The sequence below is a fragment of the Idiotropiscis lumnitzeri genome, chromosome 13 (genome assembly GCF_059441095.1).
Source record: "Idiotropiscis lumnitzeri isolate Australia: NSW breed Sydney's pygmy pipehorse chromosome 13, RoL_Ilum_1.0, whole genome shotgun sequence".
Lineage (NCBI taxonomy): Eukaryota > Metazoa > Chordata > Actinopteri > Syngnathiformes > Syngnathidae > Idiotropiscis > Idiotropiscis lumnitzeri.
This window is the reverse complement of record NC_142403.1, coordinates 11,727,079-11,754,184: the sequence shown is the minus strand read 5'-3', so window position 1 is coordinate 11,754,184 and position 27,106 is coordinate 11,727,079. Positions and strand designations below refer to the sequence as shown.

The 27,106-nt window shown below is 41.7% G+C and overlaps 2 protein-coding genes across 5 annotated transcripts in view; one reads left to right on the top strand and one right to left on the bottom strand.

Moving 5' to 3' along the window:
* cers1 (ceramide synthase 1) overlaps positions 1-14,181 on the top strand; it is a 28,494-nt gene extending 14,313 nt beyond the window's left edge. Inside the window, exons 2-7 of the mRNA XM_088313008.1 lie at positions 4,747-4,906; positions 7,413-7,593; positions 7,669-7,830; positions 8,888-9,023; positions 9,400-9,560; positions 11,010-14,181. Coding sequence (XP_088169134.1) covers positions 4,747-4,906; positions 7,413-7,593; positions 7,669-7,830; positions 8,888-9,023; positions 9,400-9,560; positions 11,010-11,052 — 843 coding nt within the window. The 3' untranslated portion in view covers positions 11,053-14,181. The remainder of the gene's footprint in view (positions 1-4,746; positions 4,907-7,412; positions 7,594-7,668; positions 7,831-8,887; positions 9,024-9,399; positions 9,561-11,009) is intronic.
* ncln (nicalin) lies at positions 14,170-21,740 on the bottom strand. Of its 4 annotated transcripts, none has more exons than XM_088313004.1 (15): positions 21,455-21,740; positions 20,507-20,697; positions 19,527-19,671; positions 19,298-19,392; positions 19,140-19,220; positions 18,957-19,060; positions 18,082-18,170; positions 17,867-18,006; positions 17,524-17,750; positions 16,559-16,646; positions 16,445-16,483; positions 16,134-16,297; positions 15,641-15,694; positions 15,462-15,540; positions 14,170-15,392 (listed from the first exon to the last, which is right to left on the bottom strand). In XM_088313004.1, the coding sequence occupies exons 1-15, from the start codon at positions 21,627-21,629 to the stop codon at positions 15,330-15,332; spliced, it is 1,734 nt and encodes a 577-aa protein (XP_088169130.1). In that variant the 5' UTR covers positions 21,630-21,740; the 3' UTR covers positions 14,170-15,329. The 4 variants fall into 4 exon arrangements, with proteins under 4 accessions (XP_088169130.1, XP_088169131.1, XP_088169132.1 ...); XM_088313005.1 differs by having other exon boundaries at positions 16,134-16,294; XM_088313006.1 differs by having other exon boundaries at positions 17,572-17,750.
* Positions 21,741-27,106: the final 5,366 nt, after the last annotated feature.

Here is a 27,106-nt window from a genome sequence, read left to right as displayed (position 1 = left end):
CTCATCCGGCTCACGGTTGAGCTGGAACCTATTAAGGGATGGGTGAGACCAAAAAAAAAAAGCATGCGCTTAAAGTCTAAATAGAAAATGAAGACAGATTCTCCAAAAAAAAAAAAAAAAACTACTTCCAATTTCCACTCAACCTTTTTGGAGGGATAGTGCGTGATTTTATGATTTACTTCACTTCAGTGGCACAAGCCAATCGCTGTGTCGTCCTGCTTTCTTCCAAAGTCATCTGAGGTACTGCAGGCTTGCGCTCCTCGTGACCCTGAGCAGGATAATTGGAATAGAAAATGGATGGATGGAACAATTCGCCATCCGCAATCAGCATTGCGTCACATTTTCTGCTCGTCACTCCCGTGAATAAGAATGTATCATGCTAACTAAGAAACAGTTGGATGAAGTATTTTCAAAAACCTATAAAATTATATCCAGTTAAAACAATTTATAGATGCCATCTCTGAACATGTTCAACAAAGGTTAATACTCTAAAGAATGCCATGGCATTTTTTTAAAGACGTATTAATGTGATCTGAATAGAATTGTTGGAGAACAAACTAAACGTGTTCAAATAAATTGCTTGTGAAAACCTAATTATGACATGCTCGTTCAAGCGACAGGAACTTACTGCGGTTTATATGCAGTTTCAATGTCATAATACCGTGCCTTTCATCACTTTGTTATTTGCTAATCTTTGTTTGACTTTTTGGACGCGTGTTGACAGCCAAGGGCAAATTCAGGTCAAAGCTTTTGATTGCAACCCACCGAGAAACCAAAACGGAAACAAATAACCGGAAACGTCCAGCGACCCAAAATACAGTTTTGTGATCACTTCTTTCTAAATTCCAAGTTAGTGAATATCGTTTGTGTGCGCGTGTAAACGGAGCTACTGAAGTGGACAGAATCCAGCTGGAAGAATGGAAAAGGATGAAAGTGGACCATTTCGAGCAGAAGGACATGAGCCGGCGTCCTGACTTACTGGCCCAGTTTATACAACAGGCCAATGGAGTCCATTCACCCTCTATCGTTTCTCATCACGTACTTCCTGGAAAGGGGGCGCAGGGGGAGAACTTTACAACATGGACGCTTCAGTAATTAGAGCAGCTGCATGTCAGCAGGGAATCAAAGGAAATGACAAAGAAGAATGAGGAAGAAGTGGCTGAGCCAGCCAAGGGAACCACTTGTCATTTGGTCTCCTTCACACAAACTCACATTTCTTTTGTAAAAGCCCAGATGGGAGTAAAGTAAAACTAATTATATTTTCATACTTACCTATGTAAATCTATGTTTTGTCCATTAATTTATTATTTTGTTAATTAAATGCATAATCAACAACTAGCTCAGCTAATGTTTGACCAGCTATCAGTGAGATAAGATATGAACGCTAATTAAGCTAACTCACCTGCTTGTAGTTGTGTTTTTTATCGTTATGCTGCAGATGTTGCATGTTACCATTCCCGGTCTGGTTAAATGAAAACTGTGATTGGCTGTCAGCTAGCGAATCAGTGCACTGGACAGGAACCGGGGAGTTAAAGCGGTGAAAATTTTCTCAGCTATTTCTTAATAACTAAATAAACTCTGCTCATTTTCACATCTCCTCTAAGGACGTATGGGATAGAAGTGCGTGACGAAATTATCACCGTCAAAGGCTACACAGTGACTATCGCCCCCTAATGGCTTGGAGGGGTGCTACTTCTCACGCATCTACAGAATGTCCGGAGAAATTGACTTTTGTGATGTGCGCGTCCGTTATTTTCTGGACTTTGATGCCAACATCGGATGAGTAGAGGCCTTGAGACGTGTCTAGTCAAGTCGTGTCTCACGAATAGCAAGTCAAAATCAAGTCTAGCCTTTGGCAAACTTTCACCAAGCTTGTTGTAAAATTGCTGCCTCAAGTCTGACTTGAGTCAAGTCATGTGACTTGAGAGCTTGAGGAATGAAATCAGATGGCGAAGGAGAGTTGAATGGTGAAAGGCGAGGTCACGGCCACGGCCACTTATCTGCCACAGGTCCAGTGGATTATCTCAGTGTCCTTCATCCACCGTCGTAAATGGGAGATTGGACTTTGGCCAAACTTACGCTCTGTGACTATTGGAAATCGAAATCTCACATGCTACTTGTTTTACTAAGCACACGCTACTTTTTGCCGTCTTATTATCTTTGTCGACTTCATCGCAGGCCTGTTGATGACTCCGCAAAAGAGTTGTTTCGCCGTTTACGCCCAAGCTACGTATTTCGCAGATCTTGCCGTAATTTGACTTTGTTCCTGTTTAAAGTTGTTATTTGGGCAAAAACACTTGCATACAATATCAATTTTCGATACATTTGGTGCTTGCGTTTTTTTGTGCTTCCAATCTTATCGTACATTTTCACTTTATTCTTAAAGATGACAGGCAGGTTGTAAATTTGCAGTCTTTCAGGCTTTGGAGGGTGCGCGTTGGTCTTGTGTTTCGTGTCAGTCGGCTGGGGGTGGAGGGGGTCACAAGACTGGGGGGGGGGGGGTCACACTGACAGCTGGCTTCTATAAATAAATGTCGCAGGCAGGAGGCGGGCTGAGAGAGAAGCACTCGAGATGAGAGTGAAGGAGGGGGCTGACAGATGTGCTCGAGCGTACAACACAATGTGTGTACCGAGTCCGCCGTCCGTCTGGTTCTGAGCACGCTTGCCAATGCTCTCAGCTGTTTTTTTTTTTTTTGGTTCGTTTTGTTTTTTTCACTCACATTTGGCACGACAGCACAGCCCTAAGAATGTCGCAGTTGTGTGACCTCGATGCACGTGGGCACATCAACTTCCTTTCTTGCCTTACTTCACACTTGAGTGTCACACAATCACCGAGTGTGCTGCCATTTTCAGAAAATGTGTACAGACGCTACGTTAATTATAAATGAATACTGTCCGTTCATTTCAATAGTTCAATTCAAAATCCAATTATCCAAATTCATTAAACAGATTTTCAAAAGGCAGTCTCTGAGCTTAATTTGTATGTTCTAAATCATATTTACGGGAATTGTTTGTAATGTAACATTCTCATTCCTTGAGATTTAAATAATGTGCGTGTTTCTTTTTTTCTAAAGTTTTAATAATCAAATCATATAACATGTAGATTCTTTCAATATATTAATATATTACACAATGTATATCACAATCCCATATTTCATACAAATATTCTAGTTAGAGTGTAACAGTAAAATATTTGGACCTTGACCTTCCCTCTCATAATTTGAGAAAGCGTGTCCGCACACGTTACCTGTATGATGTTCTTATTGTGATTGTTTTATACAATAGGGTCAAGGATTAATGAGTTGACATTGAAAACACCGCCACAGTGTTTATTTGAGAACTTTAACCACAATACATGCATGATATCAGATGTCAATGACAGCCATTTTCATACTGCGACTTTAAATGAAAACGCGTCAAAACACGCACCTGGGATTGAATTGCTAAATTCTTCAAAGACATCGCTGGGCATGAATGGGTTAAATATTTGATTTGATGTGAGGCGTTTATTTGAAGATTGCCCCAAATTGTGCTCGGAGCCAAAAGTACTTTTTGGAAATTACATTTTCGACTTGACAACAAACACGCTAATCCCTCCATTCGGTGCCGCTTTATATCCATTAGAGCTGTAGTTTAATCTAATTTAATGTGATGTTAATAAAGGAATGCTTTGTTTGGGGCCTTGAGAGTACGCATGCTTTGCACGATTAGCCCTAGCAACACTTCCCGCATCAAGTTGTGGTGTAATCAGAGCCTGAGAGTATCATGTTTGCAAGCAACTGACTGTGAAGAGCTGCGGCATCAGGCAGACATCTTTCGCTTTCTTTTTGTACACTTTGAATCCCAAAGTGTCGCTTTTGTGTGTGACTGTTATTTTATGAGGTTGTCACAAAGCTGGGTTTGAATTGAATCGCTAAATAAACACTCCGGCTGTCTTTTGGTGCTCCCCTTACAAGTCGAAGCGAGCTTTAACAGACTGAAACAGAAAGCTAGTGTAGTTGCAGAGGAAGATGTGATGTTGGTCAGAAGCAACATCCAGGATAGGCCCTCGAGGTCCGAAGTTCGACACCCGTGTCCGAAAGCAGTCATTTCAAACCGCCGGACTGCGGTCCACTTTGGATCGGGCCGTGGCCGTCTTGTGGCGCCTTAGCACCAAAGAACGATGTTGAAATGACAACCTGTTGAGTGAAAGGGGAAAAAAAAATGCGGATTATCACTCTGCGTACACGTGCAATTTCAAGTGCAATTTTTAAAAATCTGTAATGCATTAGGCTTTAATATGAATTGAAATTCTATTTAAGTGTTTTGGGATCATTTGCTTGTTGCTATTCAAGGCAGGGCTTGGTGCCGATCCCTCGCGAATAGCGCGGGATTACTGTACTTGAAAGCCTCGTGCACTCTATCTGCCATCATATAAACAACATTCCGACACAATCGGCATCAGAAATTGGCATTTATGTACTTGCGTAACACATTGCAGTCTTGTGTTTGACAGTGTGTTCTCAAATGGGAGGTCTAAACAAACCAAAAGAAATTGTTTGAAATAAGAATAACTTGGGAGTGAAATGGTCTCCAAAAGCAGGTTGTGTCGGATTTTTATCAAACACATTCCACGCCATTACATGCACGTGCGCAATCTAATAACACGGGTGTGGTATGTAGTAACACATGCAAAAGCGATAACATGATGTCTCGATGTTGCCATTTTTGTACCTGTCTCACTCTTGTGTCTCTTGTGTCTTGCAGCCTCTGGCACTGTGGTGTAGGTTGCTGCCCAAAGATGGCGCCAAGATGCCGGAGAGCGCGTGGAAGCTGGTCTTCTACACCATGTCGTGGTGCTACAGCACCTACCTGCTCTTTTTCACCGCCTACCCATTTTTCCACAACCCACCCTCTGTCTTCTACAGTAAGTCGGTGCACCTGCACAATTTAACGAGAGCAACATTTGGATGTTTAAGAGAGGCCTTTTTTTTTTTTTTTTTTTTTTTTTGCTCAAACATCGGATCTCCTTTCTACGCAGTATTTTCTTTTTATTGATTCAGTGCAAGTCAAAGGACATACCATTTCATGAGCTGACCTTATAACTGCAAATTGGGCACAACTTTTTGAACAACTTTTATGTCGGCTGCATCTCGACAGGTTATGGGTTCCAAAAAGTCCGGTTCAGTTCACTGAACTTGTGCTAGCCTGCTAATCTAATAAGGACGAGCGCTAGAAAATGGATGGATGGAGCATTTACGGAACGTATAATTGGTTGATCCCCAGTGGGATATTTTGCGGTGGTGGAACACTATACCAGGGACTGGTTGTCAATCAGCCGCAGGCTGTTTATAACTCGTGCATTTGTACAATTGAAGGTTGCGCCTCTTCCTGCTTGTATCCGCTTATGGCCCAAAATCAGTTGCGGTGCACGACAGCTCACCTGGGAAATGACGATGGGTGCGAACGAAAATGGCTACCTGGAACTTCTATGGTAATACAGTGGACCCTCGATGAAACAGGGTCGTCCATTAGAACCGCTTTGGCCGTCACATCAAAGTACTTTTCTTTGTGGCCTCAAAACATCCAATACAGTACAAAATTTAAAAAAAGCTCAACACTTTTTTGTCCAAATATAGTTTGTTGGTGCTTGTGGGGAAAATAATTACATGCATCTGGTCACATTCATGAGCATGATGGTAGTGCATCTGTTTTTTTTCTCCTCCATTACGATAAGATGCCTCAGATAAGGACATTGAAAAAAAGCAAATGTGTACTGTACTCCCCCCAAAAATGATATCCGAGAGATGTGACTAGCACCCGTGTAAAAAACATCCAAAGATATGAATAGGTAGCTGCAACACGCACCTTTAAAATGGCGGCTAACAATGATGCTAAGCTAATGTCTACGGTTTTCATTACCTTTGATGGGAACATGGCCCCTGCCAACATGGCCGCCACATTGAGTGCATACTTTAGCCTATTCTAGTCTACCGTGAGTCTATTTGTGACCAGTCTCTGTCTGTTGATGGCATCACAGCGCCTTTGAGTGACCGTGTGCGGAATCGTGAGCAATTCTTTAACTAACAGACTTCAACATCTGCTTTCAAAGGCATGTTTCGAGTGGGTTGGGTCCGATGTTCCATTTAATCCGTCCTCCATTGGTCCGTTAAATGGAGGTTCCAATATATTTACGTTTCTTGCAGAAAAATGTGAATTGAATTGACTGACCGGATTGTTCTCAGAGCTCTTGTAATAGATTTCGAAGGTGTACCTAGTCAAGAGTCAAATTCAGTTTAGAGTTGCACAGAGAAAATGCATATTTAATGGCGATGTTACCGAGCCCGTCCGTCTCTTACGTAACTGCTCCAGGTAGAGAAGTCAAGACAGTCCTGCAGTATTTGATCGGCATGAAAAAATAGAGAAGCTTGTGTATCCGATCTGCAGCGGCATTATTCTATATTTACCCGTAAGCAGTTTTGGTCGGCCGCATAACCGATGCAGAAGAGGCTTGTGGGCGGCCAGCCAGCCGTCTGCCCCCGACAGGTTGCAGAGATAAGAAGCTGCAGTCGTCGGCGTGTATGAAACAGCAGCAAGTGGCCTGGCCCTTTGCCACTCTGTGTGCTGCCTTCTCAGACAAATTGCCCCATTTTGGCTGGACATTATTGAATTAGGGCTGCGCAGTAGACGAGTGCTTGTGTGAGTTTTTCAGGTACTTTGCCCTCCTCCAACGTCCAAAAACAAAAACTTGCATGTTCCACAAATATAAATTGCCCATTGGAGTCAGTGTGAAAGTTGTTTGCTCAAAATATCCTTATTTTTGTGCCTCATGTGTACTCGTACGTCATTTCCTGTGCGCCCTCTGAAGTTGTGCTGGTTTTTCGGAAATGTGGTTGATCGTATTAGCGCTCCTTGTGTCGAATGTAGTTGGCAGATGTTGGGCTGGTGTGACAACTGCCACCGCAGTGTTCACAGGGGGCAGAGCTGCTTGACGGGATTGCACCTAAATCCCTTTTGATCACGTGGGTGTGAATGAAATCACTCTCTTGGCGCAGAGATTACATGAGAGTAGTACAGACGAACACACACAAAGTCCGCACCATCCATTGTCCTTCCAGTCACAGGTGAACTGGACGCTGATTTCAGGAGAGAGACGGGATACCTCCTTGACTGGTCGGCAGCCAATCACAGGGCATCTAGAGACACACAACTCATCCACTTTTGCATAGTTGAATAAAATGTATCTTAAGTTATGTTGGTTGTAAAGCAATTTTATCTTTAGATGGAATTAATATAAACGTGGATTTTTTTTATTCCAAACAGCCACTTCACATCTGCTGTCACCGAATGCCGGCATTCAGTTCCTCTGCCAAGTTAATGCCATGTGCATCCCGTGTGTTTCACACACTGACGTGTCTTCTTCTTTTCTGCAGATTGGAAGAGTGGAATGCCAGTGCCTATAGACATCGCCATCGCCTACCTGATCCAGGGCAGCTTCTACGGTCACTCCATCTATGCCACCGTCTACATGGACGCCTGGAGGAAGGACTCTGCTGTCATGGTGGTGCATCACATCATCACCCTGGCACTTATCTGCTTCTCCTACGCATTCAGGTAGTTTTTTTTTTTTTTTGCTATTCCTATCAAACACGTTGGCGCGCACTTACACGATCTTGTGACACTTGGCAGATACCACAACGTGGGCATCCTGGTGTTGTTCCTCCACGACATCAATGACATCCAGCTGGAGTTCACCAAGCTCAACGTCTACCTGAAGTCCAGAGGAGGAGGCAACTACCTGCTTAATGACGTGCTCGCCAACATGGGCTCGGTCAGCTTCAGCATCACCTGGTATGTAAATGAAAGAATGAAAAAAGGGAATCAGAGATCTAATGTAATGATAATATGGAGTTATGTCCAACCTACTCCTGCATTCAGTAACACGTAAAATGATAAAACAATGAAATTCTCCCATGCTTCCAAGTTACCATACAGCAACTTTGTAACCTGAGTAACAAAAGCGGGCAAGCTAGATGATCAAATACCAACAGACATTAATATTAAGTTAGCTGTGTGCCTGATTTGCAAACTAAAAATGATTTGACATCACAGCCTTTTGTCAAGTACTAATGCAAATCAGCAATTATAAAATGCAACGATGCCTGCATTTGCTATGCTAACATATATCACAAAAGCGACCTGAGTAGCAAATATGCTAAGGCAGATTCATAATGAAGTCTTTTACAACATGCCCTGTAGTCACGTACTATTTCAAATGTTAACATGCATGCAGTCGCTGCAACATTGTCGTGTGAGTAATAAAAAAAGCACCAAGTGAGATTGAGAAGGACTGGACATCTTTGGCTATATTTAGATACTAATATTAATGGGACTCGAAAAAATGCTAACATGCTAGCAGGTATTATGCTAACTTACAGTGGGATAGCAACCTGAATAATAGATAGATAGTGATGGCTCTCATTGCTGAAGAAGATTGATGATGAATTTTGAGTTGTGCTGTAATCACTCGTCAAGTCACCGGAACCGATCCACAACAAAGCTTTGAATATATTTGGCTTGTTAGCAAAAGACGTTATGAGAGTCAAAGCAAGTCGTTCAATTTTTAAGGGTCATTTTGTAAGATGAATTTCAAAATATATTAAACAGACATTATGATGACCTTGAGCAAAAATTGTGCAATGTCATGATATTAAAATCATAGCTCTAAAATTCCATTTTATGACATTTTTGGAGAAATATATTTTTAATTATTATATTATTTTTTTTATTTTTTTACAATAAAAAAATCAATACAACGGGAGGCGCGCAACTCCTGTTAGTACCATCACAGAAAAATTGAGCTGGATTTCATCATGGCACTTGTTCTTGTGGTCTCTCTGTTCCTCAGGTTCTGGTTCCGTCTATACTGGTTTCCGCTAAAAGTGCTGTATGCCACCTGCGTGTCAGTCCCCAACATTCCATTCTACTTCTTCTTCAACACTCTGCTCCTCCTCCTGTTGCTCATGAACATCTACTGGTTCTTGGTAAGAGAACAGGCAAATAATGTGCACCGACCCGCTACGTTGCTGATTAGTTTGTTGAGTTTACATATTTGCGTGTAGATAATGGACATCTGCGGTAGTCATAACGATGAGGTTTTACAGTCTACTTCCTTTCTATCAAATATCCTCGCCTGTACACTCACACTGGAGCTGCTGTTGGCCACAGCTCACGACTAAACACTCACATGCACTCGAGGCACATTTCAAAAACAAAGAGACTGCAATAAAGTTTCGGCACATTTTTTGCTTCAAATACCGTTTACAATGTGTTTGGGGTTAAAAAATTTTTTTTTTCAATATGCTCACCATTGCAAAATGTTCACCATGGCTGTGGAAATATTTGATTTTGTCGCACCAGTTCATCGTCATGTTCGTGGTGAAAGTGCTGAAGGTGAAGGAGGTGAATGACGTCAGGGAGTACGAGGAGGAGGAGGGCGCCAAGGCAGCAGCGGGCCTGCTCCGAAATCACCCCGATCATGACGATGATGATGATGCTGGACATCACAACTCTGACCAGGGGTGAGCAGATACCGACACTTGATCTCATCTCAGCGGTTCGTGTCGACATCCGCTTCATATCTTTTCAATGAGGGCAGAACATGCAAGCCCGTTCCGACATTAGAAACTGCAAACTGGCGTCTGTGAGACGGACATGCTAAACACTGCATACATTTTTTTGGGGGACAATTTAAGCCAATGGTGGGCAAAGGATGGCCCGAGGGCCAGAACTGTTCTACCAATCAATATCCCCGAAATGTATTTGTACTCAGTAGACGCTCCATTGGCTGTCTAATGGCACAAACATGGCAGTGCGTCCTATTGGAAGTTGATTACCTATTTAGCGACGTGAAAGGGACACAATAATTTTCAACAACCAAATTTGGACCAGTCCCGTCGCCGGCCAGTGACAGAGGATATGTAGACAAATCACCATTCACACCTACGGATAATTTGGAGTCAAAACACCCATCCAAGCCCAAGAAGAACTTGCAGACCTGACATAGGAAGATCCAAGATTTGAACCCAGAATAGTGAACCTTCCCCGACTGGACGAACCCGTCGCTCTTACCTTGAAGCCAAATAATCAATTGTCACATCGTAAAGACGCATGTGTGTGGTGTCATGGAATCTGTACATGATAACTTGGTGAGCTTTAAACGATAAAGCGCAAAGTCGACTCAAATCCAAGCACATGTGTTTGTGCGTATGTTCCGTTATCTGAAGTCATGGATTCATCATACCTTGACTCCATATTATCGGCTACTTTTGATCTTTGCACTTGAAAGAAAATGCATCGTGAGCTGTTTCTGCCATCCAATGACAGTGCGCGTTTGAGTCACTTTCAAAAGAAGTTCCTTAAGTAAGGCAGCAATTCTCAACGACTCTGTCTGGACCCAAAATGTTTGTGCAGTGGCGCTGTGCTTGTGTTTTTCATTTGTTTTATTTTAATGGCCTTGAAATTCATCGATATGTTTGCTGTAACTACAAACGTACTTTGTACAGTTTTTTTTTTATGAAAATAGGCAGCAGAAAGGGTCTCGTTTCATTATTAAGGTGTAATAAAAAAAAATAAAAAAACTTCCATAAAAAATCTACCGTGACATTTCTGATGCTTAATGTTGAATGCGTATGTGCGAGAGAGATAATTAGAGAGCGAGCTCTTTTGCATGCTTTGATATTGTCGCTCTGAACACAAATGGAATATTCTCAAAACATTTCTTGAAAGGCACCCCCTCGGCACTGACACCGACTTTGAAACCAAACGTACCGATGAAAGTGTATGTTTGCAAAATATTTATTTCTTCTCCAAAATTGGGATCTTGCAAATAGGAAACGCCTGTCCCTTGAAGCCGCACTGAGTCTTAATTGTCCGATTGCCTGATGAGGTGGCGCTCCTTTTGTGTGGCGAGCTTTGAATGTGTCTGATGTCGTCTCACGCTAACAGTTTCCTCGTCTTTGTGCTGGCAGGAAGCACGTGCAGAACGGCATCACCAAGGAGAAGCATCTATGAATGGATTTGCGGCGCCCCCGCCAGGCAGGAGGCCGCCAGAGCAGAGGAAGGATCCCCCTGGCCCCAACACACACACGCGCACACACACACACGCACACAAACATTTGGAAGTATTCTATGTCGTTTTTATTCAAGCACTGTGAATGTTATCTCATTGAAGCAGTGACAAACAGAGACTGCCGGGTGCGAAGTGTCACATGTTCTTTTTTTCCCCCCAATCATCCAATCGCTTTGATTGAGTTGACTGTCATCACACGGGTCCGCTGCGGCCAGCTGCCTCCATTAGCAACATTAGTGTGTGTGAGTGTTGAATGGTGAATGGATGCCGCCGACCGAGTGAGTGGATGCAGCATGTTCTTTTTACAACACTTCACCTCAATTTTACTTGTTAACCCCTCCACTCCCTCTCCTCATTAGTGTGGGTGTGGGGGTGTGTGTGTGTTTGTGTGGGCTGCACTGACATGAAAGCCAACAAGCTGACTGCTGCTTTAATGACAGCAACGAGCTGGAAATGATTAACTTGGGTTTTTAAATGGTTTCATTATTATAATTTTTTTTTTTGGTGTGTGAAAGGACCCAACAGAAGAACTTGCAAAGCATCTGAATCAACGATTTCAAAATCAACGTAAAAACAATTATGCACACGTATTGAAGAACGCATGACATTGGAATGAGTTTGGGAACATGCTACGGATTTTTGTAACAAACAAACCAACGCGAGGAGCTCTCGCTATGTAATCGATGTTTTTCTTTTGGAAAGGAGCGAAGGCTCCTTCGGACGCATGCGATTTGCACACAAATACAAAGTAGGAAAGAAAGCGTCGGGTGCCTCGGTACCTGCGACCTTGTCGATCAACTTCAGGCTCTTGTTTTGAAAACTCAGCATGCTTGTGGTGCTGGAGCGGGGCAAGCACTTTGTCGTCTGTTTACCTTGTCGTCTCCATCATTCCCACGTGCGCCACTCACCAAAATTAGGAGGAAATTTTGGCTCTCAGGTCAAATTTCAGCAAGAACCCTAAATGCACCGCCAGCGTTAAATGCAAATGAAATGAACCTGGAAAAGTTTCTCATGCATTTTTGGTTCAACCCCAAATTTCACCTGAAAGAAGAAAATCCCCCAATTTTTTTGCGAGTAGTGTATGTCATTTGTTTTAGTTCAGGGGTCTTGTTTATTTGTATTGGAACTGCTGCTGTTTAATTTCTCTCCTTTTTTCTCTGAGCACACTGTTCTTATTCTTTTATTTGATTTGATTTTATTGTATTTTATTATTCTCTCCTGTCTTGTGTCGGACAGTCTGATCTAATCAGACACAAAGAGGGACCATGGAGAGTGGACGTATTCGAGTCGCTCTCTCACGCACACACGCGCACACGCAAATCGAGCATCACGTCATCTCTTCCTTTTGGTCAGGGATGCCGAAGCCTGTCAAACGTTGCTTCACGGACTGACTCTGCTGCAAGATGTGAGATTCCAGTTTAAAGCCGCACAGACACGCAGTGCTGTCTAAGCATGTACGATGGATAGAGCAAGTGGACACACCACTGACATAACAAAAGAAAAAGGAAATGTTTTTCTCTTATATATACATAGCCACACACATTGAAATGCATGGGGGAGGCTTGTTTTTTTTTTAAAACCCCCAAATTTGTCCAGAAAAGTTGCTAAACAATTGGCAATGGGGGGAGGGGAAATATCTACAAATATAAATATTAATTTGAACTCAAAGCGTAATTTGGGTGTTAAAATTTAAACCTTAACCATAAAGCTGTCTTGAAATTAATTTCCGTTTACAAAATAATTTATCTTGTAATTTTTTTGAAATTGTAAAAAAAAAAAAGCGATATTTGAATCATGTTGACTTTCTCTATCCACTGTCTCAATCCAAGCACCATGTCACCTCATCCTTTTTATCAAGTTGACGCAACTGTGTTACGTTTTTATTCTGTGGCTGGCACGTTGTCAGCATTTATCAGGCTGCTGTGTTGGAAATCAGTGAGGCATCTTGTGGCAGTTTTTTTTTTTTTCTTTTGTTTTGTGCATGTTGTTATTCAACTAGTTTAGTAAATCACAGTTAACTACTACTTTGAGGAATTGGCCCAGGAAGTGACATAACTACTTGAAATGATAGAAACAAGAGGATTCCAGGATTTAAAAAAAACCCATTATTTTATTATTTTCTTGTTTGGGTGGCGTTTAGAATACTATAGTCCCAGTCAATCAAGTCACATGAAAGACAACATGAACGTCCAAAAGTGGTTCTGGATTTTCATTTTGAATGGTCGAATATACTGCTTGTCTGAAATGAAAGTGTGTCATGCATGTGGCACCAAAAGAATGGCTGGTTGGAAGGAGAAGGCGAGCGAAAGAATTTGGTAACCACGTGGCGGTGATTTTTCCACTTTTTTTTTGTTCGAATCCAACTGATTGAAATGAAAGCTTTGATTGTGCCAAAATGTCCACTGGTGATGTCTAATCATGACTTGGAAAGGCCGAAAGCCGTGCTAGGTCTTTGTTGTGTTTTTACTAAAAAAAAAAAAAAATAATTGCACTGTAATTTATTAGCCTTTTAAATATTCTTTAGTTAGATCAATTCTAAAAAAGGGAACGGGGACTTAGGGGTATTATTAAGAGCTTTTTGGGTGTGTTGATGATATGAATCATTCATTTTTTTTGGACGACTGATACATGGCCCTGTAAAACTTAATTGCCCACAATTAAACTACGTATGTACTCTTTTATAGAATATTCCGATTTCTTTTTGGTTTTGCCCCTAAAATAAAAAGGTGTCAAGTAAGAAAAAAAAAAACAACAAACGTGTGAGTTATTTTGTAAGTTGATTATTCGGGTGATCATAATCAAGAAATGATTATGATTATGCTGGAAGAGGTGGAGGCTAGGACCCAGGAGAATTTTCTTAGCTCTTGTCTTGGTTCTTGAAGTGTGCAAGTACTCAAGAGTGGGTAGGGGGGGTACCGATGATTTTTTTTTTTATACAATCACGGTGTCATCGAAAAACTAAAATGATCACATGACAGCAAACTGAATAGAATACTGGCAAATAATGAAACAAAAGAAGAAATGAGAAAAGAAAAAATATGACTGACACAAAGCATGCATAAAAAAGCAAAACATTTCATCATTTATTTTTTTAATCACTGTTTTTTTACAAAGGTCATTATTCAAGTTCCACCAATGTTCAATAAATTAACTGTCATGAAAGTGTGGCTTTTGATTTGGGAAAGAAGAAAAAGTCATGCGGTAAAACACACACACAAAAAAAAAACATCTCACCTGCAGGTCACAGTTTAAAAAAAAATATCTTATTCCCAAAATGTTGCCTTTCATCAGTCGCCTGTAGACTTTTAAGACTAAACCGCAGCCCCCCCCTCAGCCGTGCTTTGTGTGGTTGTGCCCACTTTACACAAGGTGTGAACTTACACGTTAGTCACAATCAGCAAAAGGTCATGGCAACGCACAGTGATAACAAAAAAAAGTCATTTATCAAGTTGCAGATGCACTCTTACAAGCTGTGATTAGACAAGAAAATGGACTTGTGCATTTTACCTTTTGCTGCGTTCAACCACGGGACATTGGGAAGGTCAGGATAAGACACTTTAAGTCACATACAATTTGAATCACTTTTAAGTTCATAATGACGAAGCTCTACCTATATTTTATTTCTTAGAAGGGGGGCAAACTTGTGAATATTTTCATTTAACATGAAAGGTTACCTACATACTACTTCACATTAACGTTATTGATTAACAATATTTCGGTTATACGGCTCATTTTGACTCAAGATTCGAGATTTGGTTGGTGCCAACTAATTTGTGTGGAGTTTTCAAACTAACATTTTCCCATTCTGGTCTTCAAGGTGTCGGACTACAAGCCAAATACTGTCGTTGGGATGAGGTGGATGAATTAAAAACTTTCACCCTATTAAAAGTAGTTTCACTCAAAAGACTGCTTGTTATTTTAAAGAAGTTCCAAACAATAAAAAAAAAAAATGAAATTCCTTATACAGTAAGACAGATTTGCGTCTCTCCAGCCGCCAGTGACAACAGTGCATTGGTGAGAGCGGGTGGGGGGGCGAGTGTCAAACTACTTCTGGCAGCATGCAGATTTCAAGTTGGCAGCGAGGACAGGAAGTGACATCATAGGCGTGTAGCAGAGGATGATGGGAATGACTGGGGCGGCTTTGAAAAGCCCCCTGAGAGTGTGTCAAAAAGAAGAAACAGAAAAAAGTTTGTGGGCTTGGAAGGTGTCACTGCTGCCTTTAGTGGGCCTTCACTTTGAGTTGGGTGACTCGACGCGCCACGCTGTATAACACTCCAAAGTTCTGTTGGGAGGGAAACACAATTTTATCACTCGTCACCGATTTTCGAAATTTCAAGAGGATGTGGCTTACTTGAATGGCAAGATACATGGCGCCAAGATAGGCAGCGATGCAGACGGCAAGCAGCAGGTCAAAAATGGCGGGCTTGACTCTGGTCGGGAACACCAAATAATGTCATTCAATGACAGGATAAAGTTTGAAAGTGCATTCAATTGCGTGCTTCCAATTATTTTTTTTGTTGGTTTGGTCACCTGTAAGCATTCATGGTCTGCTTGAGCTGGTCATAGAAGACAAACTCGGGATCCCTGCAACACACACAAATGCAAAGTTCACTCACTTCAGCGTGCTGCAGATGCACAACAGTCAAGTTTGACAAGTTACATTTTTTCCTCACACACTTGCGCGTCTCAATTCATTAGAAGAGTTCATTTAGTGAAGTAGTTCAAACGAAAATGTAAAACTCAAATAGGGCCAATAAACAACGGAAAATCTTTTTTGAAAACATTAATTTCTAGATAAAATATATTTTTTGTTGTTTCCTACCTAATATTGAATTTTCTATGTGAATTTGGAGTTATTCACTGTCAACTACAATCGTGAAAAAAAAATCCAATTTTCCAAAGCTATTTCTGCACAACGATGAACAGTTTAACAACAACAGCAAACAAAATAAAAACATTAGTGGTCATATTCAACCTGGACTGAAAATGTGTGCGATTTAGATTTAGCGGTATTCCTCCTTACCGCTTGTCTGCTTTGACGTAATGTTTCTTGACGTCTTTGAGGTAGCGTCCCAGGTGGTACTCCAAGGTGGACACCACGCTGCTGTCCTTGTCCACGAGCTGGGCGGCTCGCGGCTGTGCTGAGAGCCAGTCCACCATGGCGGACAGGTGCTCCTCTTGTACCTGCTGGACCGAATCAACACATCAGATACATCCACAACACAAAGACTACAAACGTCACGCATGCCAAGTATTAAAAAAAAACTAACTAACAACTAATGGGAGAAGCTAGCATAGCATATAGGCTAGCATGCAGAGTCATGAGCTTCTCACCATTTGTTGAGTGAAGATGTGCAGGTCGCTCGGAGCTCCCTGAGAGAACATAAGAAGGCACTTGTGACTTGACGGGCGCCAAACACATTCAGACACGTAACGGGCGAATCGCACCTTTTCTGTGAGGTTGTAGACGACTCGGGCGAGTGCCTCTGCCACTACCTTTGTGTTCCTGCTCAGCTTCTCAATGTCTACGTGTGGCCTGGAACACACAACACAAATACAGTAAGACCGCAATGCGAGAGGGGGAGAAAAAATTGAGGCAATGGGCAAATCTTATGTACGGCGACTGCTTTATGTGAGAATACACGGCTCAGTCACTGTCATTTTTCATTTGATTGTTTGCTATTCATTGCCGGCAAATGTTTTTCATACAAATATTGACTGTAATTAGTCATTAAGTTTTAACTACAGCACGATCTGACTTGCTCACAAAATTTGTGTTACCTCGTTAAATGAGGACCATCTGTACAGATGCTCTATAACTGAATTCAAACACCAATAACACAATTTAAGTGTCGTTTCAGACTTTTACAGAAGCTCATGGCTGTGATCTATCACACATTTATACAGCGAAGTTCACATACAAAATTATTACGACACACAAGAAATACTGTGCACTAATGTTAGTTTCAAAGTTTAAAGCCAACCAACTTTTTTAGCTGACTTTTTTTTTTCCATGTGGTAGAAGGACATGCAATGATACACATAACGCAACAAAAATGTGAGTGTTATGGGCAAACCTAACCTGAAAAACTAAAATGTATATATTAGAAATATTTAAAAATATAGGAAAATGAACAATCACCGTTCATCCCATCACTGATTACAATTTGGGAGTGAAAAAAAAGTTGCTGAATTTTGTTGAACAGAAGCCATGGCGCAATTATTTGTCAGGAGAAAAGCTTGCTGACTCAAATATACTCCAAAATGTCTTTCAACAAACTAAATAAAATAAAAAGCTAATTATCTACAACATTCACAAGACTACTTTTACAGAAATCTGGAAGAGGAATACTCGACTTTAGCCACAAGCAGACCTGAAAGAAATGCAACATATTGTGCAGTAGTGAACCCACCCAGCAGGGGGCTCTCCTGCTCCGTAGCGAGGGGAGGGGGAAACTGACCGCACGTCCATGATGCTGGAGCGCTGAGCCAGGCGGTGCGAGGGCAGATGCGAGAGCGTGAAGGCCGGCAGGCGGCGGATCCCGAAGCGTTCGTGCTCCCACGCCAGCATGTCGTCGGCCAGGTTGATTTTCTTGTGGACCATGGAGAACTTCATCCCCGGGTACTGGCTGGCCGCCACCTGCGAGGAGAGGCGGGTCGCCACAATATTAGGAACACCTCCCAGTATGGTGCGCCACGATAGTCGACGTGCAGTGACGCTTTGATTCCGACGAGACAAAGTGAGCGACGTCTCACCGACTCTAGCTCTCTGAGCAAAGCATACTGAGGCGTTCCCTCTTTGGGAGGTTTGGACACGTGCAGGTGCAGAGCGTCTCCGTTGCCCAAAGTGTCGAGACACAGCACGAAGGCAACGTTGTCCTGGAGAAGACTCGAGTCTACAGAGAGAACGTTGAAACTTGAGCTGCAATCGAATGGCGACACAAACTAACAAGATGGGAGAAGTTGCTTACCTGTGTGGTCCAGATTGTCTTCAAGCCAACGTTTGGTGCCCTGGTAGTTGAACTTCCCCCCACCAGAAACAAAGAACAGCAGGTTGTATCTGAACACACAAGAACATTCTTCAATTCTCCAACTCTTGGTGGACTTGTATTGTGCAACATTTTGATTTGTACAAAATTTTCTTCAAAGGTTTCAAAGAGGAGACTGAAGGGAGAAACAACCAGAAACAAACAGGAAGTGAAAGAGGCTGCAACAAATGCCTGGAAAAGCATTTCAAATGCAAGAATGCAACATTGAGGTAACGTCAATGTGTCGCAGACTCGCAAGCTTGATTGAGGCAGTTATTGCACGTAAGGCTTACGCCACCTAACCTAAAATGTTATTCACTTGAATTTAATTTAATGTCTGTTTCAATAGTTTAGCTTAACTTGAAAAGTTGGGTGGCTTCAAACAAAAAAGTGCTCTGTCCTGAGTTGTTTAGCACATCACAGATAAAAACGTCTGTCTCATATTCATCTTTTGATCTGAAAACCAAACAAAATGAAGTGAGCTTGCGGTCACAATAAATTGAGTAATGCGATGACTCACGTCTGAATTGTGCCACTTGGGTCACTTGAACCATGCAGTGTAAATCCAGCCCAATAGATTTGATAACATGTACAGTGCTTCTATACTACGCAGCAAAAATATTAGATACACCTGCGCAATGAGCCAAAGTGACAATGAGAGGTATCAATATAGTTTCAAAGTGGCCGATTTAAAACTAGACTGCATCACACTACTCAAAAGAGTGACAAAAAGTCATCAAAATCTTTTAAAAAAGTATGAGAAACACAAGATGTGTCCATAATAAAGTGTCCTTGAAGTCCATTTGACGAGTGCTCACCCAGCATGTGTCCTCTTATAGGTGTAGAGTTTGGAAAAGAGCCGGGCCAGCTCCACCAACATGGACACTCCGCTTGCATTTGAGTCGGCGCCGTACGACAGCCACTGCACACACGATACAAAATCCACACGTTGGACTCATATCCCATCACAAAATGACATGATTCCAAAATGGCGGCTATACCGGAGCAACTCCAAAAGAGTCGTAATGAGCCACCACCACGATTGTGGGTAGGTCCTCTCCTCCGACACCGGTCAGGCGGCCCTGTTAAATCATAACGCATCTCATTAACTGGTGACCAATGAGAAACGAGGCAGACTATGACCAGTTGAGTCGCTCACCTCCAGACTGGTGATGGCCCAGTCACTCATTGCTTTGCTTTGAGCACCACTCGTGACCATTTGGAAGCCATTGGCTGTGGCTGTATGCAGCAATACTACAAAAGTACATCAACAACAAGAGAAAGGACTTCTTAGCATTTTGAATTGACTGCAGTGTCATTTTTATGAGCACGAGGAGAGTCGAGCCAAAAAAAAATTGTTTCTGTCAATGCAAAAATGTTCATTTTACCTTCAGCTGCAGATAAGGCTCCCTGGGACGAGGAGGAGGTCAAGGTTTGCGTGTAAATGGACAGCAGCTCGTCATCCTCCATGGCAAAGTAGACGGGGACGACGGTCTCTGTGGACAACATCTCCGGCTCCAGCTCCATGAATTGCTGCACACGCATCAAGATTGGCAAAACCGTTTTGCACATTACTAACAAAACAAAATGTTGCTTTCAAGAGAGACAAATGAAGACACTCAAAGTGCAATCTTAACGAGTGCATCATTCTTTACGACGATAATTTGGAATGAGTGAAGAAAGAATTCTTTGTAAAATACTTCAGAGTGAAAAAGGCCTCCAAATAGAGCGGTCAGATGATATGACACAAGCAGCGTTGTGAAAAGCTCTTGAGCGTCACAATCGATGATAAGCCCATGCTTGACATTTTAAACCCCTTTTTCACCTCCCATAAAAAAAAATTTTTTTAAAAAACGGCATTTTTCCCAATCATCTAACGTATTGCTCGTTCTGTAGAAAGCAAATGGTGGAATGAAGCAAACTTCTTTATTTTTGTCTTGAGAAGGAAAACCACATCTGGAACTAAAGTGGACAAATATCTGTTTATGAAAATTAATGAAGTCCAACAAGACACTGGTGCTGATGCTGGCAAAAATGTTTTTTCACTGTGTGGTGGGACAATTTCGAGATGAGTACTGGCAGCGTGAAAGAAAAAAAAGGGGCAAGGAATCACTAAATTAAAAACAATCTAAAATACTAATTATCTGATTGTGGGATGCTGTGTCACGGGGAGGAACCAACACCATCCCCCTTCGCTGGGTTCTGTGTAAAATTTAGGTAGCGGCTCAATTATACCAGAGCATCGAGGGTGTATTACAATTAATAAAACTGTTCATTGAAGCTGAGGAGTGGAGTTAGGGGGGGGAGCATATTTGCAAACCTACTAACAATTGGGATGTAAAACAAAATGTATACAGTAAGTGAGTACCTGCACTATGTCCTGGGGCATCGTGGACATGTTTTGGGGTAGAATGATGACCACGGCCCCCGCCGACTGCCGCAAGGCTTTCTGATACTTGTCGTAGGAGAAGTCTGCGAGTCGCATGATGACACAGCGGCGACTTAGCACCTCCGCCTCCACAGTACGAGCCTCAGTATTCAGTATGGCGTTTCTGGTACCTGAGGCAAAAATAACCACAGACAAGTTTAGTTGGTACAGTCCAGTCTTAAATGATGGCAGCAAGATGGACGCGTGTCTGCTTCACAGTCAGGGTTCATATTTCAGCTTCTGCTTTCCTGTGTGGCGTTTGTGTGTTCATACATGTTCTCCGGTGTCTACTCACATTGACATAATGTAAGACTCCTGAGTAAATTATCCACTGAATTTGAATGGCTGTTTGTCGACATGTGTATGAGCCAGTCCATGGGTACACTTCGCATCTGAAGTCAGCAGACCTGAAGGAGGACCAGTTCCACACTGTCATCCATAGCACTTGTCTTGTGCTTGATATAACACCGAGCACTGGTGTGAATATGCAAACTCCACAAAGGAAAGCCAGAGCCAAGATTCGAACCCTCAACCTTAAAACTGTGAGGCAGACGTGGCAACCACTAGCGCACCTGCACTCCCCAAATAGGCATTCGATGTAAATAATGAACAAGCTTTATCTATGTTCATATCAATTGGTTATGTGGACGGCAGATTCTATTCAACACTATAATTTTGAAAACGTTGCGATCAACTAGCCTGTTAGCATCGCAAGCTACATGAGCCACAAGCTAACGCATGCGAACCCACAACATGCCGTCATTTTAAAGCTAAATTGCTAAGAGACACGACCTTAGCTAAATGTCACATTTAGCTCCAGCACGGTTTACTTTTTGTATCGAAAACAAAAAATGACATTTTCAAGCCTAAAAATCGTTACGGGCTTACCGTAGGGCTGACCCTGTAGGTCATATTGCTGCATGCGATATACGGTGAACTCATGTGCGGCTTCGGCCGGGAGCGGCGACACCAGAATGAGCACCGCCGGGATGAATACGATGAAGGTGAGGGGAAAGGAGGATTTAAACATGTTATCGAACACTTCGCTTGCCTCTTCGAACATTTTGGCAACTGCAATCGGTCCACGCACGAGAATGAAATGGAGTTGTTGTCTGACAGCTCGCCTCGCAGCCGATCCAGTCAGTCAGTCGGACAATTTTAATCAGGCAAAGAGTGTTGAATTTATTTCATAACACAATCAAAATCTTATACACTAAATTCGCATCTATGAATATTCTTATAAAAATACACGTAGATAATAATGGGGTTCAAATAAAAAAGGAATTATAATAATGGTCCTTCAGGCATATTCAAAACAGCCCAAGCCTCCGTGCTGTTACCAATAATGTCCACTTGGAGGTGCTAGTGCACTGCAACAATGACACATTAAGCCAGTACTTTAATTTAGTAGTTTAATTCGTTATATGGCAACGCTCGTAATTCCGTTTACTCATATATCAATTCAATTACCCCAGTAAAATTAATTAATTAATTAATGCCCTTTCCGCTTTCCAGCCCCTTAAAACATCTTCATTTTTAACGTGTGTGTAATAAAGAGGAATGGCATGCTGTATTATAGGATAATAAAACATTTTAAAAATGCAAGGAAATAAACTGGTTTTAATAAAGTGTAATTACATTTCATACTGCAATATTCTTTTGTTGATGTGTGCCATTAAGGGGTGTGGCCTCGTGAGTGACATCAGGAGCTGGAGCGGGTTAGTCTGCGAGTGAGCGAGCATCTGCAGCTGCTTGTGAGTGATCTCATTTTGGATTGACACTTTATCCAGTCAAATAAAAAGATGAACGGTAATAACAACAACAACTGTTTTGTGATGGTTCAGTCTTATTTCTTCACCCAGCTTTTCTGAAACTATAATTAAACATTGTAACTGCAAAAATAAATCAATAAATTATTATTCATCGCTATTCAATCGCTATTCTTATTCAGACAAATACATCCGTTACAATGGAAAATTCCATTGGGAAGGTCATCTGTTCATACGAAGGCTTTGTTTTTTTGGCCGGCCAGTCCATTTGTTTCAGCCAGACTACAGAGACAGGCTGTTTTGTACAAGATAATGTTGCAATGTTATTGTTTGTGGAACTGTGAGAACACGGAAACAAGGAAACTTCCACATCTGTCTGGTCATATTCTTGTTGTTGTCTTGATGTTGCCAGTTTGGCCTGGTGGTGCATTAAATGTCAGATATAATGTATCTGTAGACAAAGAATCCTCTTTTATTCCCTGCAAAAGAAAACAAATTCTCTGATTGCCTGCTGGCCTTAAAGGCAGAGATTGTCAGTTTATCCAATCAAATGAAATCACTTGATGGCAATTGTAGGGGGGAAAGTAGAAACGGTGATACATGCCGCTTGGTGCGCAGAGTGCAGGCAATCCGGCTTGATCTTGATCACAGTTCATGGGAACACCAAAGTGAATTTGTTCGTGACCTGCCGAGACCTTCCCATGTTTTATAGCCTAGTGAGAAAGTCATAAAAGTCAAAAGCCCGAGTCCGGTTGGGAAGAGCTGAGAATCACATTTTCTCCTTCGCCGTCGTTCTGTCTGTCCTCAGGCTGCTCTGCTAAGTGGAAGATTAATGCTGATATGATGTCCTTCCATCCCACTTAATGGAGCTTGGCGTCATGCTTTCCTGTTATATGAGTAATCCATGCAGGTTGGTGAGAGGGGAGGCGGCAAACAAAGCACAAAGACAACTGGGGGGCACGTTGAAACCCTAAATTGTAAATCCCGCAAAATTGAGAAATGCTTCTCATGATAAAGACAAGTACATACAAGCATAAGTAGAGAAAAGATCAGGAGCTACGACTTGTACTACTGATAATAATGACGACAACAATTAATCGTGATCCTAGGACAGTAGTTGTGACATCTGCCTCACACGTACATATTTCAGAATTCAAATGTTTTTTTTTTCTTGAAGACTCAAAGTGTGAATGTGAGCGTGAAAGGTTGTTTGTCTTGATGTTCCCCATGATTGATTGTTGACCAGTCAAGGCTGTACATCGCCTCGCGCCCAAAGTCAAGTGGGATAGCTTTCGGCTCACCTGTGACCCCTCATTAGGACAAACGTCAAAGAAAATGAATGAACAATCACCGTTCTGGCTCAATGGTTTGACTTCCACATTATATTTGTTAAAAAAAAAAATCCCAATTGGAAATCATATAAAATGAACTTTAGTTGAAACTACTGGCATTTTATTTATTTATTTATTTATTTTAACATAATTGTTATACAAAAAAAATACATGAGAACAACTCAATAAAATTAAAATAAAGGAAAAGTGCTCAACATTGTGAAGACATTGCAAAATTTTTTTTTAGTCGTATCGTTATCATGACACAAATCGTCTTTGCAATCACTCTTCTGCGTGACGCCACAATACATCACAAATAAGATAAAGAAAATGCCGGTGGTGGAGCGTTAGGATGCTACTCGTACTTTGACCCTAAAAAAAATGCTTTGATACTACCCACCGTTAATGCCGACTGCAAATGATCCTCTGTAAAATGGATAATAATCTCCGCTGGCGCGGCGAAGGAGGTCGCTGCCCCGTAAATTACGACAGTGAGCCGTCTGGCAAGTTTCTCGAGCCCCATCACCCGCGCCATTAAAATGTCAGTAATGAAAGTGTTATATTTGAGTGAAACTTACTGTATGACGTGTAGAAGAAAAGATTGTTTTGAGTCTTTGATACATTTTCATCTCAATTGCGAGACGCAATGACATCTTCAAGTATCACTAATGTATCAGTCGGCATTACTATTTGTAAAACGTTTGAGAGATTTCTGTGATGAAAGGCTATAAAACATAAAGAGGACTTCACTTGGTAAATGCGCGAATGTACGCACATGAATTTGTACTCCGTGTGAAAAAAATAACATTAATTAGTTGCAAACAGAGCGGAAGTCTGATTCTTTTCAGTTTTTTAAATTTCCATAGGCATGAGTGTAAGTGTGAATGATCGTGTGTCTCTCTCTCTGTGTGTGCCCCGCAATTTACTACTGAGCAGTCCAGAGCAGGTACACGGTGGCCCAAAATCCGGCCCGGGAATTTGCAATGATGAAACGTCCGGTGCACGTGGCCGAACATTTTTTCTTTATTTTTTCTTACTGATTTGTTTGCCGTGCATGTGGACTTACCAATAGGTTGTCTTCTAATTGTTATACTGTAGAATGTCGTTAGGTTTTGTCCAAAGATGGCTGTTTGTCTTGGGAATATTTTACAATACAATGAATCTTTATTTAAATAGCATTTTAACAACAGCTGCAGCTAGAAATTAGGGCCTATTAAAAAAAAAAATTGCTGGACTGGCCGTTCGGGCATCATCCCCAATTGCCACCATGCCCCGTTTTCCAGAGCACTCCTGCTCAGTCCAAAGTCAGCTAAAAAGGCTCCAACACATCCCAACCTCAATGAGGGCCAGCGCCACAGAAATTGGAAGGATATTTTTCTTTTTTTGGGGGGGGGTTCACAAAATGTATAGTGTAGTCGGTGTGGGGTAAATTTGCTGCAAATTAACATTTTCTCCAGTGGCACTCCTGTTCAGGTATCACCACTCTCTTTTTTTCTTAAACACACACACACCTTTTAAATTCTCTAAGCATGTTGTTATTTTATCACCACTGTGGCTGGTTGCCTAAATACGTCATGTCACACGATGCTGAAGCTGTAATGCAAGAAGCAACACAGTCGTACTCTATTTAATGGCATTGTTGATGAGCAGATAGCTGCAACAACAACATGTTTTTCTTCATGGACAAATGTGTGACATTCGTTCGCCATTGCAATTTTATTGCCCCAATTGTCGACAACCACAATGCATCCCACTGGACAGATTCTGGCTTTCTTGATGGAGAAATTGTTAAATTCAATCATCGATTTCATCAACACTTTCATCTACTCTTGTCAGGAATTTGTCCGAACAGAAGGATAGTCTTATTGTGTGACACATATATTATAAGTTATTAAAAAACAAACAAACAAAAAAAAAACAGTCAATGTTCCAGCGGATTTCTGGAAACGCACTACAATGGTTTTCACTTTTCAAAATCTGTCTTTTTTTTTTTTTAAAAACATTACTCTGATACGTGTCCTGGAGGGTCTGCCATTACGTAAAGCAGCCAATTGATTTAGCGATTCATTATAGTATTGCCGGTGGAAATAAGACAAGGAGAAAAATAGAATATAGCCTATGACGGACCGAAAGGCTATCTGGTTGCACGGGGCAACGGTCCCATAATGGATGGCAAAGCCAGTCCTTCCATTAAGTTTTGTTAATACGCTCAGAGGAGGTTGGTGGTGTGCCTCGTCTGCCTTCATCTTCACTTCCAGAGACATTCGCTCATTATGGCCAGTGCTTTTCCACATGTAGCTCTCTCTCTCTCTCTCTCTGTCTCTCTCTCTCTCTCTCTCTCTCTATCTCTCTCTCTCTCTCTCTCTCTCTCTCTCTCTCTCTCTCTCTCTCTCTCTCTCTCTCTCTCTCTCTCTCTCCCTCTCTCTCTCTCGCTTCCGAGAGGGAACTTATGAAAGAGTCGCACACGTAATGCCTGACTGTCAGGATCGTGTCGTGAACTGCACATTTAGTGGGTGGAACATAGAGGAAATTCATGAATGGGGACATGTATGTACATATGTGCATACGTAAGTGTGTTTGTTTCGTAAACGTGGAGCAACGGCATGACAGGAAGCCAAAAGTGAGGCAGTGAAGTTAAATATCGATAAAGTAGAATAAGAAGTGTCAGGTTCTTATCTTGGTTGATTTTCGAATTGACTTTCATGTTTTCCTTGCGTCTTTGATCTGTTTGCTTTGTTACGTCATTGGCTCCACCCACCAAAAAAGGACCAAAATACTGAAGTAACGTGTAGTCTAAGAGTTTTCTGTGACTATTAAAACATATATTTGTATTATACTGCCCCCAGGTGGCCAAGGAAGAGCAGTACATTGTCCATCAGCACAATGTCCATTGAATTGAGGTAACATATTTGGCAAAGTCTTTTTATTTTTTAATTCGGCCAAGTCATTATCGTATATTCTTATAAAGTACAATATCTTAGAATGCCATTTTGAACACATTACAAATATTTTGGGGAGGCTGGAATGGATTAATGGCACTTCCATACATTTCAATGTGCAATGATGATTTGATAGGATTCTTTTGCAAATTAAAAAAAAAATCACTCATTTATCAAGGCTCCACTGTATATGTAAACAAAAACAAAACAAACATATTGATATTCCAACAAGAAGAAACTAAATCTCCAAATACTGCCGTGACCTTTCTTGCACCCGACAGCATAAGAACAACATCTGATGGTTAAAAATGACCGTCTTTGCGGTTGCTCCTTTGAGAAGTTTCCACATTCCTCCATAAGTGATGCTTAAAGGTTCTGACCACAGCCTGAGCGCTTCCTCATCAAGACTTCATCCAGCACATGAACAAGGCTTTGGATTCTTTAGTGTTTTTTCCGGCCCCCGACAATGGACATCTATGCTCCCTTTGACCTTTTCCCTCA

Bases quoted from the DNA above. Each gene is read 5' to 3' on its own strand.
- ncln (XM_088313004.1), bottom strand. From the start codon at position 21,629: ATGTTCGAAGAGGCAAGCGAAGTGTTCGATAACATGTTTAAATCCTCC. The intron at 20,698-21,454 runs GTAAGCCCGTAA...TTTTTGCCTCAG, and splicing joins CCTACAGGGTCAGCCCTACG to GTACCAGAAACGCCATACTG. The intron at 15,695-16,133 runs GTAAGGAGGAAT...TGTGTGTTGCAG, and splicing joins TACGTCAAAGCAGACAAGCG to GGATCCCGAGTTTGTCTTCT.